The 19,710-nt window shown below is 40.0% G+C and overlaps 1 protein-coding gene across 1 annotated transcript; it reads left to right on the top strand.

Annotated features, from left to right (window-relative positions):
- Positions 1-4,507: 4,507 nt before the first annotated feature.
- LOC143130973 (myosin-7-like) lies at positions 4,508-18,059 on the top strand. Its single transcript, XM_076290305.1, has 39 exons — positions 4,508-4,525; positions 4,790-4,841; positions 5,332-5,540; positions 5,792-5,935; positions 6,064-6,220; positions 6,391-6,418; positions 6,508-6,610; positions 7,076-7,168; positions 7,261-7,324; positions 7,412-7,510; positions 7,634-7,737; positions 7,824-7,962; positions 8,053-8,171; positions 8,425-8,574; positions 9,397-9,567; positions 9,704-10,013; positions 10,109-10,176; positions 10,333-10,538; positions 10,633-10,756; positions 10,926-11,062; positions 11,426-11,681; positions 11,848-12,090; positions 12,200-12,376; positions 12,467-12,612; positions 12,699-12,789; positions 12,916-13,305; positions 13,412-13,538; positions 13,640-13,758; positions 13,854-14,050; positions 14,146-14,329; positions 14,416-14,581; positions 14,667-14,791; positions 14,904-15,212; positions 16,338-16,541; positions 16,637-16,933; positions 17,046-17,150; positions 17,237-17,332; positions 17,472-17,606; positions 17,917-18,059. Exons 3-39 carry the CDS (start codon positions 5,340-5,342, stop codon positions 17,935-17,937), a joined length of 5,805 nt encoding a protein of 1,934 aa, XP_076146420.1. The 5' UTR covers positions 4,508-4,525; positions 4,790-4,841; positions 5,332-5,339; the 3' UTR covers positions 17,938-18,059.
- Positions 18,060-19,710: the final 1,651 nt, after the last annotated feature.

Here is a 19,710-nt window from a genome sequence, read left to right as displayed (position 1 = left end):
ACGCGTACGCACACACACACACACACACACACTGTGAACTCCCAGTGGGTTTGCCCTAGTGGGACAACAAGAGCAGCTTGGGGTACCACAACACACACACACGCACGCACACGCACACACACACACACACACACACACACACTTGAAAAGTCTGAGGTTTTAAAAGAAGTGAAATCCCCTCTCCAACAGACAGCTTTCTTCAGCTTCTCAAATATAAGGTGCAAAATGAAGAAGTAGCCTTCACCTACTAAGTCTCTGACTCTTCTGTCTCCAATTAAAGCCCTCTCATTCAATACCACAGCCACATGTGTTTAGCATTATCTGTTTAGTGTATTTGTAAAAACTAGAAACGGACATAATCTTCAACATCTTGACTAACTTGACGTTGACGTTGGTGGCTGATGACTCATTATAGAATACAACATTTAGACAATCATTGCTAGGATTCCCATCTTCCCCGTTAAAACCCCATTTGTCTGTTTAAAGAGAAGAAATGCAAAGGAAGGTTCAAGTTAACTAACAGAAATGTCCAAAAAATCTATTGAATGCACTTCAAGCTAATTCAATTAAAGAAAAATAAAGGTTGACTACTGATTTCTAAGCTATTAACCTTGAGATAGTGACCATCCCTGAGCAAGCAATAATGCTCAAGTTGTGTCCCTTCCCTTCTGATGATCTCTGTGATGGAGGAGCATCATTGTGATGGGCTGCAGTAGACAGAAATAATAATAACATCATACACCATTTAAAACACATTAATATGATATATTCAATACAATATTAATATCCTGTATTAAAGCAGCTGGTCACTGCAGTCTCGTCAAGTTGCTGGATGCAGTTGATACGCATGTAGCCAACAGAGATACCCTTAGACTGGACTGAAACAAAGGGTCTTTGGACATCCTTCTTTAGACTGACATCAATTAATTTATTCAATAAAAGATTGTTACATAAATACATGAGATATTGCTGTGCTATTGCTGAAATAACAGTAATCTATATCATAGATAATAGATTTAAACTTTTAGATAAATAGATGTTAACATTGTTCAGTATCATTGACATTTAGCTTGAATTCCACACAACTGTAGTTGGTCTGAAAATGTAATTTGAGTTTGCTTAAGACAATGACTAACTCAAATGAAATGAAATACAAAAAAGTCAATTGTTTCAACCACCATCATGACTAAGAAGCAACCTGCAGACCACTGTTATGGAGTGTGAGGTGCACATAATGATGCCCTGCCCACAGTGAAGCTGCAGTGTTGGATACATGATGGTCAGGGACCACCAGGAACGCCTTCGGAAACCACCAGAGCACTGCCTTGCAGCATATCAAAGCTCAACTTGATGGATATTCATTCATCATGAGAAATTGTTTAATAAATACCTGTGATGCTGAGATATTACTGAAATAACACTGATGTTTTATCATACATAATAAATAAATACCGTAAATATTGATTAAGGTGGCTGATTAATCATCATCAATTCATCAATCTATTCTAATACAATTTTGAAATTATCTGATTAATACTGAAGGCTCAGAATTTTAACCACTGGTTAAAGCATAAGATTTTTTTAGACCCTTTCAACTGCAGAAGACATAACATATGAATTAAACAAATTACCACACTCATTAACAAAGCCAAATCAAGAATTACGTCACAGCACATGTTCATCATAGCAAAGCTTGCTTACTTGTACACCTTGAGATATCCTGTTGTATTGGCACTGAACTGCGAGGGTCTACCTCAGGGACAAGAGATATCTTCCATTTGGGCTCTTTCAGTTTTACTGTCAAAGCTGTAAAAAGGCTCATCCACAAGGTCCTTCTGTATGACAAAGGAAGAAAGAGAGAAAAATAGTATCAATACATTGAATTTAAAAATATAATAGATAAACACATAGTTTTAAAGCTGTTTTAAATCGTTACTTCTGTTACACAAACCTAAAATTAAGCAAACCCATCTGGTACGGGGTGAAAACAATATAAATCTGTCCATGTCCTTGTGCTTGTCTTAGGCTGATCCTACACTGAAATGTCTGTGTACTGAAATGAATGTTCTGGCTCTGGATACAGAGGAGGAGTCTGTTGGCTGCTGCTACCCTGAGATAAGGAGATGACAAGGTAACACCTGTTGTGCTTCACTTCACAGCACAGCTCAACAGACACGCAGACAGACAGACAGACAGACAGACAGACAGACACACACACACACACACACACACACACACACACACACACCTCTACTTAGGATGGAGGCAGGTCAGAGATGCCATCTATACCCATCTCTTATGTAGCCCTAAACTGAATATGTTAGCAACCTCCTTCTTAGATGGATGATCAAATCAATGTTTTACTTTTCAGCAATAACCAAATTTCATTGAGGCAAATCAACATTTCATTTAAGTAATTACTGAAATGGATGCATACCGTCAGGTAAAGGGAGAATAAAAATATATATATGCCTTGATGTCTGTTTCATGTGAAAGACCATCTGTTGCAGATTATATTTAAATATTTATCAGTCTCATTGACATTTAGCAAAAATTTCTCAGGGTTATCTTTGTACTGAAGGACAAAGGGAAGGAAACATGCATGTGCATGGTAAACAAGAAAGCACTAAGTCTTGCAAGTCATTTTCTTAGCAATAGAGACCTCCATGGCAGGAGGACACTCCCAAGAGAGGGCTACAGTACAAGGCAGTGCAACAGTGCTGCAACAGAGCCTCACTCTGTTCTGTCCAACAAATATCAGACATTGAACACATTGTACCCAAAACAATGCTGAAACCACACCAAATGACAAATATTTGTGAAACGAATTAAACAAAATATTACAGTTTAAATATGCTGATTTTATAGCAGTTTTATATAGAAACCTGCCACAGCAAATCCTCCCATGCCAATGATATCAATCCTCCAAGAGAAGATGTGATGACCTCCCGGCAGTAGTGGTGATGGCTCAAGGACTCTTGGCAGCCGAGACTGATCCCCATAAGGGTCACACAAGAGATGGAATGGCATGTCTGACATCTCACAGCTATCTAATTAAGGATTTGGGAGAATAGAGGTTGCGTATCCTGTGACCTCAAATGTCTCAGTGGGTGAAGAAAAATCACCCTCACTCATAGGCCATCACAGTCACATTATTGGAACCGTGTGTGGCTTCACACTTTCTTTGGTGTATAAACATGTCTTGACAGTTTTCTTGACCCCAAGTCAAGTTGCTTAACAGTGTAAGACCCAGTGGCCTATGGCTCAACACCTTCTGGACTTCTTGGTGCAAACAGCTGAACTACTGTTTCTAGATTGATATCAGAGAGGTCAGCAGCCAGTTACACTGTACACTTAACAAGTTTGATGGTCTTTATTTATTTTAGTTATCAGATTTTTTTGATGTAGGCACAATAAGCTATGGCCAGCTACCCAGTAGACTTAATGTCTTCAGTAGTATAAAATGGATGATTTCCCTTACATATAATTTTTAGATAACTACATTTACCGGTAAACACAGGCACAAAGCTTTTACATTTGTAGATCTGTAAGCCCCTAGTGTGCATGTGTCACTATCAAGTGCAAAAGTTTTGTGGTCATGCGAATCAGTTCAAAATGGTCTTCATCCCAGACCTCTGAGTCCAAAGAGCAGCTGCTCTACAAATTCATAAGGGTGGGAAGGAACATTGACGAATGCTGTAAAGGCTATCTGCAGTTGATGGAGGAACCTGAGACTAAATCACAGGGTTATCTTTGTCCTCAAGGAAACAATGCAATGACAGTAGTGCAGTTCTTGGTCTACTGAAAAGACAGCTGTGGTTGTTGTTGGATCAGTTTCCAAATTGCAGAAGTTTAGGGTGTATGAGGCAAGATTTTTATTTGTTATTGGTCCTCAAGAGACTCTCTTCAAAATGACAATAGTTGTTTCCAAAGAAACAATTAACAATACAATGTACAGTTTAAAAATAGCCTAACAAATCCACAAAAGAGAGATCCAGATGAATTTCTGTTTTGTAAAATTACATAGGCGTCAAATAAAAAAACTTAATACAGACCTCACTGATAGGCTTCCAAAAGGATGCTAAATCTTTTATGTACTGAAAGGACAGCTGACCACAGACAGCATGAGTGATGTAGACATTAAAAATGAAGTGCACACATGGATCAACAGGTTGGGATTTTCTGCTTGGCCAGGGAGATGACAAGGAGGACACTGAAAGACAGAGTCAAAGACAAGGTCAGAGGGGCATCTCACAATAGCAAACTCCAAATTAGGGACCAAGTTCAGGTGCTGATGATGCTCTGCCATTCTCACCCACTGTGCCTGCATGTGCCAGCTCCCTCCTGTCTAGAGAAGCCTATTGTTGCCACATGCCTCCACCCTTTTGGCCAGTTTTCCTTTAACAAAACTCTGGTGTGGTGGGAGTCAGTTGATGCTCTGTCCATATTGGGATGGACCATCCCCTACAAAAAGGGTGAATCAACCGTGGCCTTGACAGCAATTACAGCAAAGACCAACCTTGAGGTAAGTAATCAATCTACTGCTACTGAGAGGAGCAGACGAACAGATGGATAGATAGATAGAGTTAAATGGAGGAGGATAACAAGAATTATAGCTAAATGGATAGACAGACATTTGGATAGTGGATACAGAGGCATGTCTGACTACAGTCAGAGACAGACACATGGATCTGTTCAGTTAGCATTCTGTGCAAGGACTCAAATTGTACTTGCAGCACTGCCGCTCTAACAATGTGTGAATGATTGGTTCTTGTTTGTTCACTTACAGCTAGTGACATCATATCTGCGTAACAGACCGACTGAGGCTTGACCCAGACAAGGTGAGATTTTTTTGTCCAGTTCTATTTAGATGTTTATAAACAAGCAATTCTGTGACTTACTGGAAGCCAGTGCAGGGAAAGACTGTAGGTATTGGAATAGTGTAGTCAGTTTTTTTTTTTGTGAGAACCTTACAGTAGCTAGCTGTTATCACCTGAAACAGTTTGATGTTTTTTTAAAAAAAAGACCTGTGAAAAGCCCATTGCAGTAATAACCCCTGCTGGACACAAATACATGAATGAGTTTTTCTAAATCATGTTTTAACATCAGAACACTCAGTTTAGCAATGTTTTTGAAGTGGCAAAAAGCTGATTTAGCTATTGCTTTCATGTGGCTGTTAACATTTCGATCATTGTCAATGAGTGGCAACCTTAAGTCTTTGCTCGTTTTTAAAAAAAAAAATTACTTGAGTTTGTATAATCATGTTCTTCATCCATATCCATAAGGGCTCATGCTTTAGGAATTAATTAGTTCATATCATTTACATTACAGTCTTCACCATGGGTGATGCATTGATGGCAGAGTTTGGGGCGGCGGCTTCTTTTCTGAGGAAGTCGGATATGGAGCGTCTGGAGGCCCAGACTCGCCCCTTTGACATTAAAAGGGCCTGCTTCGTGGTGGACCCTGAGGTTGAATTTGTGAAAGGAGTGGTCCAAAGCAGAGACGGTGACAAAGTTACTGTTCTTACTGAGTTTGATAAGGTGATAAATAGCAAATACACTTTAAACCTATTTCAGAGTTTTTACCTACTGACCTTACTGAATCACTTGCATTCTTATATATTTTTCAATTTAGCTATTCTTTTTAATTTGAAAGCTCACTTACTGACAGCCTACTATATAAATGCAATTTGCCAAATTTGTGTTGAGCTGCTTAGATTTATAACAAATATGTAACATAAAAATGAAAGACAGAATACTCCAAAGAGACTGATTTTGTTTCTATCACACAGACTGTCACTGTGAAAGATATAGATTGCCACCAACAGAACCCGCCAAAGTATGACAAAATTGAGGACATGGCGATGTTCACCTTCCTGCATGAGCCTGCTGTGCTGTTTAACCTCAAAGAGCGTTACGCAGCTTGGATGATCTATGTGAGTACAAACATCAGGCTCTGTCCCACAGTATCAAAAAGAAAGGTCCAAACTTACAATATATTCTTTCTATAGACTTACACTGTTGCCTCATTTGTTCATGATCAATAGTATGTTTATTTGTACAGACCTACTCTGGGTTGTTCTGTGTCACCGTCAATCCCTACAAGTTTTTGCCAGTGTACGACAAGCAAGTTGTCGCTGCTTACAGAGGCAAGAAAAGAACAGAAGCTCCTCCCCACATCTTCTCCATCTCTGATAATGCTTACCAGTACATGCTGTCAGGTAAAGATCTTCTGTTAAAGTAACTGCCTTAGCACTAAATGGGTATGCAGTATATTGAAAATTGATCATCAACAATTTATTATTAAAATATTAAAATTAATAGCATGAATCATGAATATAACATATGATCTTGGTTTTATATTGACATTTCATACTTGTACATTACACAGACAGAGAAAACCAGTCTGTCCTTATCACGTGAGTATAATTCAGTCTTTGATTCTAAATTTCTTGTTAACTTGTCGATGAGGGAGTGAACCTTTACATACTTTCGTTTCCACCAACAGTGGAGAATCTGGTGCCGGAAAGACTGTGAACACCAAAAGAGTCATCCAGTACTTTGCTAGCATTGCAGCCTCTGGAAAAAAGGACCCCTCTCAGGAGAAAAAGGTAAATCACCCCAATGTGTACTGGACATAATTTCCACTTTCCAAGGCATCTCAAAGTAACCTCATTTCACAAGATTCACTCACTCTGTTAAGAGGGTCTGGACACTCACAATTGTGAAATGTTTCCTACCTCAGCATTGTAATGGACGTTGATTTTAAGTTTGAAATCACATTGATCAGTAATTCGTCACGTTATTTCCTACTTTACCTAACCTCTACAAACTGCTAATAAACCACATTGGTAGTGAGGAAATAATGTATTTAACTTTGCTACATTTACATATTCTTCAAACTGTAACTTTTCCAGCCATCATAGTGGCTGAAGAAAATATAAACACATTGAAATGAGCCAAACTAGTATCTCAGTAAAATGAAAATGAGCGGAGATACTAGGTGGGTGGGGCAAGGCCAGTCTCTAAGACCTACCATTAGAAAGGTCAGTTGATATATTGTTATATTTTCTCAGGGCACCCTGGAAGATCAAATCATCCAGTGTAACCCTGCTCTGGAGGCTTTTGGTAACGCCAAGACCATCAGAAATGACAACTCCTCCCGATTCGTAAGCCCTCTATTGGTTTTCAACTCGTTATCAACTCAAATTCCACGCTTCTATCACTGCCATGTTTCATTTTTATGTGTTACTCATGCTAGGGTAAATTCATCCGTATCCACTTCGGTGTGAGCGGCAAGCTGTCATCAGCAGATATTGAGACCTGTAAGTAAATAAGCCCTTTTTGATCTTCTTCACCTGTGGAGACCAAAGGTATGGCTTTAAAGTTATAATTACTCTTCAATTCCCCAGATCTGCTGGAGAAGTCCCGTGTCACTTTTCAGCTCAAGGCTGAGAGAGACTACCACATCTTCTACCAGATCCTGTCCCAACAGAAACCGGAGCTGTTGGGTGAGAAATGCATGTATACTGTATCTCAAGTCATTTGTGGACATGAATGTGAAATAAGTGTCTATTTGTTTCCTTAGCTCAGTTACAGTATCATTACTTGACCTATGGTCTTCCTTCCTTCAGAGATGTTGCTGATCACCTCCAACCCCTATGACTACGCTTTCATCTCCCAAGGACAGACACAAGTAGCCTCTATTGTTGATGCTGATGAGCTGGTGGCTACTGATGTGAGTACTGTAGGCCTGCTTTCACTTTCTCATATACTTATACAGAGGTACGTTGAGGGGTGAATAAAATATCTGATTTGTTACAGGATGCCTTTGATGTGCTGGGCTTTACTCAAGAGGAGAAGAACGGTATTTACAAAATGGTTGGTGCCATTATGCACTACGGCAACATGAAGTTCAAGCAGAAGCAGAGAGAGGAGCAGGCAGAAGCTGATGGCACTGAAGGTGTGTATTCATTTTTCATGTTGGATGTAATGCCCACATGTTATAGTTAAATATGGGTAGAGAGGTGTAATTGTGAGGTTTTCACTCCAGATGCCGACAAAGTCGCTTACCTCATGGGTCTGAACTCTGCTGACCTCATCAAGGGTCTGTGTCACCCAAGGGTCAAAGTAGGAAACGAGTGGGTCACCAAAGGACAGAATGAAAATCAGGTAATATCAGAATTCAGAATCGGAGCTCTTGTGATATTATAGTATTATAAGTATTATAAATATTTATAGTAGTAAACTACATTGAGTCACTAATGTGTTATAATGTATAGCTATTAAATAACAGGGCTGTTATAAACCCATGCCTGTATAACAAGTTACCAGTAAGTGATTAATTCCATACTATCATTATTACAGCTGCTACACCTCATCCATTGGCATTTTCCATGTTATTCATTTCCCCCTTCATCTTTAGGTGTACTACTCTATTGGAGCCCTGTCCAAGTCAGTGTATGAGAAGATGTTCAACTGGATGGTTGTCAAAATCAACCTGACCTTGGACACCAAACAGCCTCGCCAGCACTACATTGGTGTGCTGGATATTGCTGGATTTGAGATCTTTGATGTGAGTCTTGAAGCTAAGACAAACACTATTATTTTAAAGAAGCACTATGCAACAATTTTAGCAAGAGAGTCGTTCTGATGGATCTACAACACTTTCTGGGTCATTTGGTGGGTGCTTCGTCTCCCCCTATCGCTTCTCCGCGGAAAAAACGAATATGCAACTTTCTGGACCCGGTCCGGGTAAATCCGGATGTGACTCAGCGGAAGTATCCAATCGCACCTCGAAAAATGTTTTGAAAATAATTTACGGCAGACACACCCCCAAACATGGGACCGGCTAAATATAAACAGCAAGCTGCAAGGCAATTGTTGCATTCATCATGGATCAATCGATAAATAAGAGACCCAAGAAGCAACTGTCGGAGGAACAGAAGAAGTAGGAAAGGGAGTATGACAAAAAAAGAGACTAGACATGAGTGAACATAGTGCTTTTGAGGAATGGTGTCAAGTGAGACTCTGAAGACTGCAAAACGGACGCCGACTTGGCTTTGTTGCTGTTGAAATTGTATGTAGCCTACCCTTGGGTGAACTTCGTCTTTGTAATGTGGTTTGATAGTCTCTTGAACAATGTGTTTGCTCGGCCGTTTTATTATGAGCCCTGTATGTGTTTAGCTTGGTTTGTTGATGGCTAGCTCGCTAGCTAGTGGGGGTTTAGCGTAGCAATCACTTGCTACCGAAGCTGCAGGGGGAGCTGTGTAGTGAAAAATGCGAGCCCAAATCCGGCGAAAACCCAGAAACAGTGAAGTAATAACCAGACCGGCATAGTGCTTCTTTAAGCAAAATATATACCGGTAATACTAACAAAATCCCCATTGTCTTTCAGTTCAACACCTTTGAGCAACTCTGCATCAACTTCACTAATGAGAAGCTGCAGCAGTTCTTCAACCACCACATGTTTGTGCTGGAGCAAGAGGAGTACAAGAAGGAGGGCATTGAGTGGACGTTCATTGACTTCGGCATGGACTTGGCTGCTTGCATTGAGCTCATTGAGAAAGTGAGTGACACTTTATTTACTCACAATTTTCTTTGAAGACAAAGATCACTACTGTACATGGAGAAGCACTCTTTTATTATTTGTGTGGTTGTAAAATGTTTTGAATCATCATGCCTCCATGTTCTTTCCTCCCTAGCCCATGGGTATCATGTCCATCCTTGAAGAGGAGTGCATGTTCCCCAAGGCCAGTGATACTACATTTAAATCAAAGCTTTATGACAACCACTTGGGCAAAAATGCCTGCTTCCAGAAGCCAAGGATTATCAAGGGGAGACCAGAGGCCCATTTCTCTCTCGTCCACTATGCTGGCACTGTTGATTATAACATTGGCAACTGGCTGGTGAAGAACAAAGACCCTCTCAATGAGACTGTGGTCGGACTCTTTCAGAAGTCAAATCTTAAGATGTTGGTTGCTCTCTTTGCCAACTATGCCGGTGCTGAATCAGGTATTCTGTAAATATCTTACAAACTAATCCTGTGACATGAATGAATTATCATCATGTTTATGAGAAGAGCTGATGGACATGTGATATTTTAATAGCCGCTGAGTCTGGTGGTGGCAAGAAGAAGAAGGGTTCTTCTTTCCAGACTGTATCTGCCCTTCACAGGGTAAGTGTGACAGGTTAAATGAACATACTAAAGTGAAGACAATTATTACTACCACATACTGTATCTTTCTTTTAAGTATATATAAATCAATGAGCCAACTGGGATTCTGTGCAGTCCTACTGATTTTTTGTTTTCCATGTAAATGTCTGGACACAGGAGAATCTGAACAAGCTGATGACCAACTTGAGGTCAACTCACCCCCACTTTGTGCGCTGCATCATCCCCAACGAGACCAAGACTCCTGGGGCCATGGAGAATCCTCTGGTCATGCACCAGCTGCGCTGTAACGGTGTACTGGAAGGCATCAGGATCTGCAGAAAGGGCTTCCCCAACAGGATCCAGTACGCAGACTTCAAACAGAGGTACAATCTGTTATTTTTTGTCCTAATTATTATACATTTCTTACAGCAATATTGAAAGAATATGTCTATACCAGGATTATTTTAACCTCTTTAGATACCGTATCCTGAATCCTGCAACTATCCCTGAAGGACAGTTCATTGACAACAAGAAAGGAGCAGAAAAACTGCTGGGATCCCTGGATATTGACCATGAGCAGTACAGATTTGGACACACTAAGGTGCTTTATAGTATAATGTTCCCATAATCCTTCCATGATAAAGCAAACACTGTGTGACAATCTGACACTTTCTGAGGTATCTTTTTGTATGTCATATGTTTTGGTAGATGAGGATTTCAGCTATACTTGTATAGTAAAATAGACTGTTACCTGTTTTGACTCTTATCAGGTGTTCTTCAAAGCTGGTCTCCTGGGTGTCCTTGAGGAGATGAGAGACGACCGTCTCGCTCTTATCATCACTGGTCTACAGTCTAGAGCCCGTAGAATGATTGCCAGGATTGAGTTCCAGAAAATTGTAGAACGCAGGTAAGAATAACCTGTAAAAAAATAACAAATGATATAGAATATCAGTGTTAGTAGCCACTCATATATTTGTACACATTAGAGTTCTCCAATACCATACTTTGGCAAAATTGCATTAATAACCATGTATTTTAAATGTATTTTTGATTGAAAAGAACTTCCTGTTATACATTCATTTTATATTTATATTATGTTATTCTACATTACGCTATCAATTTAATAACCAGAACACATCATGGAAATAAAACCTCTTTTCAAATTTGTTGAACATTGATAGTAATTACTATTTTAAAAGATAGAAATACTGTCTACTCTTAAGAAGGAATCATCAGAGAAAGAACAATTTAAGCACAAATTATATTACAGGGATGCACTGCTGGTGATCCAGTGGAACGTCCGTGCATTCATGGGTGTCAAGAATTGGCCCTGGATGAAGATGTACTTCAAGATCAAGCCCCTTTTGAAATCTGCTGAGTCTGAAAAAGAGATGGCAAACATGAAGGAAGAATTCCTGAAGCTGAAGGAGGCCTATGCAAAATCTGAGGCTCGTAGAAAAGAGCTGGAGGAGAAAATGGTTTCTATTCTCCAAGAGAAGAACGACCTGCATCTTCAAGTCCAGACTGTGAGTATACTCAACAATTTAACAACTATTTATTAGTCAGTGAAAGATCTACCTATTTAAATTTAACTAATATTCAAAACCACATGCAAATCTGTCAGATATAGTAGTCGTATCTATTTGTATCTTTTATTTGTAGCTTCAATCTATAATCTTTTCTTCATCTTAGGAACAAGACAGTCTTTGTGATGCTGAGGAGCGATGTGAAGGTCTGATCAAGAGTAAGATTCAGCTTGAGGCCAAATCCAAGGAGCTGGCTGAGAGACTAGAAGATGAAGAGGAGATGAATTCAGAGCTGACGGCAAAGAAGAGGAAGTTGGAGGATGAATGCTCTGAACTCAAGAAGGACATTGATGATCTGGAGCTCACACTGGCTAAAGTAGAGAAAGAGAAGCATGCCACTGAGAATAAGGTCAGCAGGACGGAAAATCTTTCTAATCACCAAGGAAAATGTTCAAGTAATGAAGTCAAGTAATCGAGTAATCAAGTAATCGTTTGACAATGGTCTACTTTACTTTTAGGTTAAAAATCTGACTGAGGAGATGGCAGCTCTTGATGAAATCATTGCCAAGCTGACCAAGGAAAAGAAAGCACTGCAGGAGGCTCACCAGCAAACGCTAGATGACCTTCAGAGTGAGGAGGACAAAGTCAACACTCTGACTAAGGCCAAAACCAAGTTGGAACAGCAAGTTGATGATGTAGGAAATATAAACAGAAACCTATGTCTCACTGCATTAAATGAATGAAGACACTTACAAAATTCCTTTTTTTTTTTTTATCCTAAATAGCTTGAAGGGTCCCTGGAACAGGAAAAGAAACTGAGGATGGATCTTGAGAGAGCAAAAAGAAAGCTTGAGGGTGACTTAAAGTTGACCCAGGAAAGTCTTATGGACTTGGAGAATGACAAACAGCAGCTTGAAGAGCGGATAAAGAAGTATGTACAAATCATCTATAATAAATAATAAGTATACAGAGAAAATATATATTCATTCCATTTTTCAATGGCCTGTTTTAACACAGGAAAGACTTTGAGATCAGTCAACTTAATAGCAAGATTGAAGATGAACAAGCTATGAGTGCCCAGCTCCAGAAGAAACTAAAGGAGTTGCAGGTAAAACAAAGAATTTAAATTGATAGTAAAGAAATATTGTAACAAAATACATGTATGTTTCTCATGAGGAAAAGTTTTTAAAAATGTAAAAATAAAATATACTTCCTACTTCTTTACTTTCCTTAGGCTCGCATTGAGGAGCTGGAGGAAGAGCTGGAGGCTGAGAGAGCTGCCCGAGCCAAAGTAGAGAAGCAGAGGGCAGACCTGGCCAGAGAGCTGGAGGAGATCAGTGAGAGGCTGGAGGAGGCTGGAGGTGCCACTGCTGCCCAGATAGAGATGAACAAGAAGAGGGAGGCTGAGTTCCAGAAGCTGCGCAGAGACCTCGAAGAGTCCACTCTGCAACATGAAGCCACTTCCTCCACACTGAGGAAGAAGCAAGCAGACACTGTAGCTGACCTCGGGGAGCAGATTGACAACCTTCAGAGAGTGAAACAAAAGCTTGAGAAGGAGAAGAGTGAGCTCCGTCTGGAGTTGGACGATGTTGTCTCCAACATGGAGCAGGTCTCCAAGGCCAAGGTTTGTACAAAATGGCTAAAGAAAGAACATGTATAATGGGTCTGACTGATTCTGACAGTTTTCAAGAAATAGTACACGAGAACAACATTCTGTATTATTTTGTCAGACAAACTTGGAGAAGATGTGCAGAACACTGGAGGACCAGATGACTGAATACAGAACAAAGGCTGAGGAGGGCCAGCGCTCCATCAATGACTTCTCTATGCAGAAAGCCAAGCTTCAAACTGAAAATGGTAAGTCAAAATGGTAAAACAACTGAGTGATTTGATACATGTATGAAGAAAAAAGAAGGAAATAAACATTATCATTGAAAAATGTATATTCTGTTATCAAGGTGAGCTTACAAGACAGCTTGAAGAGAAAGACTCACTTGTTTCTCAACTGACAAGAGGCAAACAGTCCTACACGCAGCAGGTTGAGGATCTCAAGAGGCAACTTGAGGAGGAAGTGAAGGTATTTATAACTGACTTGCAGAAAAAGTCTTTCAGATGAGAGTTACTTTAAAGCTATGAAATATCTGATGGACTTGTATCTGATCCTATCCTCAGGCCAAGAATGCCCTAGCCCATGCAGTGCAGTCTTCTCGTCATGATGCTGACCTCCTGAGGGAGCAGTATGAGGAGGAGCAGGAGGCCAAGGCTGAGCTGCAGCGCAGTCTCTCCAAGGCCAACTCTGAGGTGGCTCAGTGGAGAACCAAGTACGAGACTGATGCCATCCAGAGGACTGAAGAGCTGGAAGATGCCAAGTAAGGCTCCCTGAATTGACTGTATGAATTGTTTAAAATCAATAGTTAGACATGGCATGTACATTCATCACTCACTTTCAATTATTTTTCCTCAGGAAAAAGCTGGCTCAGCGTCTGCAAGATGCAGAGGAAGCTGTGGAGGCTGTCAATGCCAAATGCTCCTCCCTGGAGAAAACTAAGCACAGACTGCAGAATGAGATTGAAGATCTCATGGTAGATGTGGAGAGATCCAATGCTGCTGCTGCTGCTCTAGACAAGAGACAAAGAAACTTTGATAAGGTAAGAAAACAAATGATCAAAACATCATTGCCAATATGCCTTAACACGATTCTCAGACTTGCATTTAAAGATTTTCACCTTAACAGGTCTTGTCTGAGTGGAAGCAAAAGTTTGAGGAGTCCCAGACTGAGCTGGAGAGTTCTCAGAAAGAGTCCAGATCTCTTGGCACTGAGCTCTTCAAACTCAAGAACTCTTATGAGGAATCTTTAGATCACCTTGAAACCATGAAGAGGGAGAACAAAAATCTCCAAGGTCTGTTTGATCCTCCCTTAAGACAAATCTTATATGATTGTTAAAGTTACATCACACAACTAACTAATGTCTGTCTGCTTTGCAGAGGAAATTTCTGATCTCACTGAGCAACTTGGTGAGACTGGAAAGAGCATCCATGAGCTTGAGAAGGTCAGGAAGACACTTGAGCAAGAGAAGGCAGAGATCCAGACTGCTCTTGAGGAAGCTGAGGTACATTCATAAAGATAAAAAAACCAGAAAACTAGTTTCCCTCATTCAAAGACATCAAGGAAGCTTATGTTTACAGAACTAAGTAGATTATCATGTTCCTATATCTCCACAGGGTACCCTTGAACATGAGGAGGGTAAGATACTCAGAGCTCAGCTGGAGTTCAATCAGATCAAAGCTGACATTGAGCGTAAACTTGCTGAGAAGGATGAGGAGATGGAGCAGGCCAAGAGGAACCAGCAGAGAGTGGTGGATACCCTGCAGACCTCCCTGGAGTCTGAGACTCGCAGCAGGAATGAGGCTCTCAGGGTGAAGAAGAAGATGGAGGGAGACCTCAATGAGATGGAGATCCAGCTCAGCCAGGCCAACAGGCAGGCAGCTGAGGCCCAGAAGCAGCTCAAGGGTCTCCATGGACATATGAAGGTAAAACAATGTAGCACAGAATTCCATAATCCCATTGACTGTCAAGAAATCACTTAACTCAATCACTTGGGGGCAGCCGTGGACTACTGGTTAGCGCTTCGGACTTGTAACCGGAGGGTTGCCGGTTCGAACCCCGACCAGTAGGCACGGCTGAAGTGCCCTTGAGCATGGCACCTAACCCCTCACTGGTCCCCGAGCGCCGCTGTTGTTGCAGGCAGCTCACTGCGCCGGGATTAGTGTGTGTGTTTCACCTCACTGTGTGTTCACTGTGTGCTGAGTGTGTTTCACTAATTCACGGATTGGGATAAATGCAGAGACCAAATTTCCCTCACGGGATCAAAAGAGTATATATACTTATACTTAACTGCATAGGTCTTACATTCCTACACCTGATGTAACAGCTAATACACACAGCTAATACAGCCCCTGTAAGTTTTACTCAATAGTGCGCTCATTTGACTAAATTGTGCTCTCAATTTAGTCAATTGTGCACACATTTTACTAAATTGAGCGCACAATCTACTAAAATGAGACCACAATTTAGTAAAACAAGAGCACTATCTAGCAAAATGAGCACACAATATATTACTGTAAATTGGCCACACAATCTAGTAAAATGAGACCACAAGTTAGTAAAATGAGTGCACATACTCTCAATATACAAAAATATTTTGCACTGACACCTCCCGTGCTCTATCCAACTCACCAAACAACACAACGCAAGCCCCATAGCATTGGCTAGTTTATGCCCTGTTTAGAAAAGTGTTGCGGGGAAGTTATTGATGCCATAGTAAACTTATTGTTTATATTGTAGCGTTATTATTATTAATAATGAAATGTATGTTTCAATGTAGGTTTAAACCTGTGATTGTGTACTGCACATGTACATGGGTTAGCTGGATGCCCTGTTAAGTTGGTTTCTACTAATTTTGTAGAAATATATTAGAGTATATCCCAAACATCCATCTTATCTGAAAGGTGCAACTTTGCTTTTTATTTCTGCTCTAGATTAACTATCTTTTTGGATAGCTAGCTGTATACACTCAAACAAGAGTTAACAAGGTTAGGCTGTATATTAGCAATCTAGAAATACATGTTTACATTTCTAACATGTGTACATTGCAGGATGCCCAACTGCAGCTGGATGATGCTCTACGTAGTAATGATGATCTCAAAGAGAACACTGCTATTGTGGAGAGACGCAGCAATCTGATGCAGGCTGAATTGGAAGAGCTCAGGTCCATAGTGGAGCAGACTGAGAGAGGCCGGAAACTGGCTGAACAGGAGCTGCTGGACGTCAGTGAGAGGGTGCAGCTGCTGCACTCTCAGGTAAAATCCTAAATATGGTGATTTTCAGTATTTATTCATATGAAACAGATTGTCACAATGTGACACAGACCATCGTGAACATTTCTATCACATAGAACACCAGCCTGCTGAACCAGAAGAAGAAACTGGAGGGTGATACAGCCCAGCTGCAGAATGAAGTAGAGGAGGCTGTGCAGGAGTGCAGGAATGCTGAGGAAAAGGCCAAGAAGGCCATCACTGATGCTGCTATGATGGCAGAGGAGCTGAAGAAGGAGCAGGACACCAGTTCTCACCTGGAGCGCATGAAGAAGAACATGGAGCAAACCATCAAGGACCTGCAGCACCGTCTGGATGAAGCTGAACAAATCGCCATGAAAGGTGGCAAGAAGCAGATCCAGAAACTGGAGTCCAGGGTAAATGCTGTGTTTTTTCTAAAGAGCTTTTTTCTAATAATCAGAACTAGATATGGTTACAGGTGGACATATCACCATGTGTTCAGTATTCGCTTTATTTATCAACATTTAGGTGAGAGAGCTGGAAAGTGAGGTGGAAATAGAGCAACGGAAGGCCAGTGATTCTGTCAAAGGAATCCGTAAATATGAGCGCCGCATCAAGGAGCTCACCTATCAGGTATATTAAATTATACCATCCTAAAAAGACTTTTTTATAATACATAATGCTAAATGCTAAAATTCACCCACCTCTTCCATCTGTAGACTGAGGAGGACAAAAAGAATTTGAGCCGTCTTCAGGATCTGGTGGACAAACTGCAGCTGAAGGTCAAGTCCTACAAGAGAACATCAGAGGAGGCTGTAAGTGAACATCCTCTTCTCCTTAGTTTTTTTCTTCTTTTCCTTGCTTTATCTATTATCAAAGTCATTTAATCTATTAAGTGCTGAACATGTAAATAAACAATAAACAAAATACACTTCATTTGTGTACACATTTCAGGAAGAGCAGGCCAATAGCAACCTGGGCAAGTTCCGCAAAATTCAGCATGAGCTGGATGAGGCTGAGGAGAGAGCTGATATAGCTGAGTCTCAGGTCAACAAGATGAGAACCAAGAGCCGTGATGCAGGTGGCAAGGTGAGAGCAACAGTAGTCACTGTATTGAATACAAATACATTACTATCATTGTCATGACCAGTACTGTATATATTACTATAATACATTGTGCTATATTTGCAGCCTTTAGCAATACTACGCTGATTACAATGTTAAAATCCGGTTTGAAATCATTCACTATCATTGGGGCTAAAAATTGGCCCTATCCATCAGTGAAATGCTGGTAAAACGTGAAAGTGGTTCGTAGATTAATATAAGTTAATTTCAGACCCCTGACAATCAAATTTAGCCACATATTACTGACAATGTTTTTTTTTTTGCTGTACCACAGAAAGGAGTCGCTGAAGAGTGAAGCTCTCATGATGGACATGATGAAGAGTGAAGCTCTCATGATGGACTTGTCTGAAAAGTTCTTGTTTGCTGTGTCTTAGTTTTCAGTATGGAATGCATTCCAATACAATCACTTAAAAAGTGTTTCTGTTGTTTTTTTGTTCATAAGATACTTGCATGTAACATTCATCAAGGACCCCACCTATACATTCATAACAGGCCTACATAGAAAGGGGGGTGGGGGCTCAACTAAGGGCTTTCTTCTTCTTTGATGATGCTATGAAGAGAATTGGCCCATTAAACTTCATTAAACTGACAGTCATGCCTGCTGAGACCAAATCAGCAGTAGTTGTTATACCCATACAGCAGATTAACAGGTCAAAATGAACAGAGTTCCTTATATAGATAAAATCTCATAAAAAATAAACTTTCTTACTTTTTTGCTCCCTATCTTCCTAATATAGGCACGTGACTTGAAAAGCCACTTAATTGGTATTGTTTTTAAGTATAGAGATACTTACCTAGCTCTCTCTCATAAGATCATTTTGGCTTAATTTAATAAGAGTTTGACTTTTTTCAAGGCATCTTGTCCAGACAAATTATATTATAATTATAATTATAATATTAAAGCACTGACAGCCAAAATTACTTGTTGTCATGATGAGACGTCTTAAAAGAGAATTCCTGAGGTTTTTCACATAGATCTCTGTTCCTCGAGGTCACTGAGTACTGTCGGTACATGACAAAATACAATATAAGCAAGCAATAGAAATCAGTTTTCTGCTCTCTCTGTAAAGGGGGGCAAACTTTGGAACTCTCTACCCACTGAGCTAAAACTAGAAACCAACAGTAAAGCTTTTAACAAAGGACTCAAACAATGGCTAAAGTCTAAACAACAGTGCTCACATGAATAGTCCTTAACCGGTTGATTGCTTGCTCATATTGCCTTTGCTCTGTATCCTATTTATGTTCCTTACATTTAAATTGCTTGCATTTCTTTGATTTCTTTTTCCTTTGATTTGTTGTTGTTTTTTTCTATCTTTGTCTGGTGTTTTCTCTTTCCTTTCTTGATATTTTAATTGCTCTATCTTTTCAAAAGCCGCCTATGGACAAGTGTTGCGAATTAGCACCTGTGCTAAAACACTCAAACAATGCATCTGGTTTGTCCAATGTAATTGCTATGTCCATATCAAATAAACATTAATAATAATAATAATAATAATAATAATAATAATAATAATAATAATAAAAAGGAAACAAAAAAATCAGTATTACATAGCTTTGGGCATTCTTATGGGGGCCAAGTCTGCTGTGATCTTAGATGTCACATCTCCATTACTACTGAGGCCAAGGAGAGGTTATAGCTCTCTGACCTGTTGCTAGCTTGAGGAATCTGGTCATGCCTACTAGCACTGACTGTATATATACAGTCAATGCTTTCTAGTGTTCATATAAAAGGAGTTGCCTATATAGAGAAGTGAGAAACTGAAGTAGGGCTCTGTGAAAATATAACTGTTTCTTTAACCCTGAGGATGAAAACAATGCTAGACTAGCCATGACATTAGCGGTTGTTGGTCATTTCTGCCAAACTTAGATACAGAGGGGGTGTCCACACATATTTAAATTACCATTACACCACGCAGATTCAAGATGAAAAGGTAGATTTTTTAAGATTTCTTACTGGTTAATACTGTTTATACAGCAGTGTTACTAATTATTATAAAAACAAAGCATCTGCTAAATTAATAAACATATGGAAATGTTTTGGAAATTTGAAATGCATGCAAGTTGTTAA

Source organism: Alosa pseudoharengus, unplaced genomic scaffold (genome assembly GCF_046254945.1).
Source record: "Alosa pseudoharengus isolate Yale_2024_CS ecotype anadromous, Long Island Sound unplaced genomic scaffold, YU_APseudo_1.1 YU_APseudo_1.1_scf_18, whole genome shotgun sequence".
Classification (NCBI taxonomy): domain Eukaryota; kingdom Metazoa; phylum Chordata; class Actinopteri; order Clupeiformes; family Clupeidae; genus Alosa; species Alosa pseudoharengus.
This window is presented reverse-complemented; position numbering and strand designations above follow the sequence as displayed.

Bases quoted from the DNA above. Each gene is read 5' to 3' on its own strand.
- LOC143130973 (XM_076290305.1), top strand. From the start codon at position 5,340: ATGGGTGATGCATTGATGGCAGAGTTTGGGGCGGCGGCTTCTTTTCTG. The intron at 6,221-6,390 runs GTAAAGATCTTC...TACATTACACAG, and splicing joins TTACCAGTACATGCTGTCAG to ACAGAGAAAACCAGTCTGTC. The intron at 10,539-10,632 runs GTACAATCTGTT...TAACCTCTTTAG, and splicing joins TACGCAGACTTCAAACAGAG to ATACCGTATCCTGAATCCTG.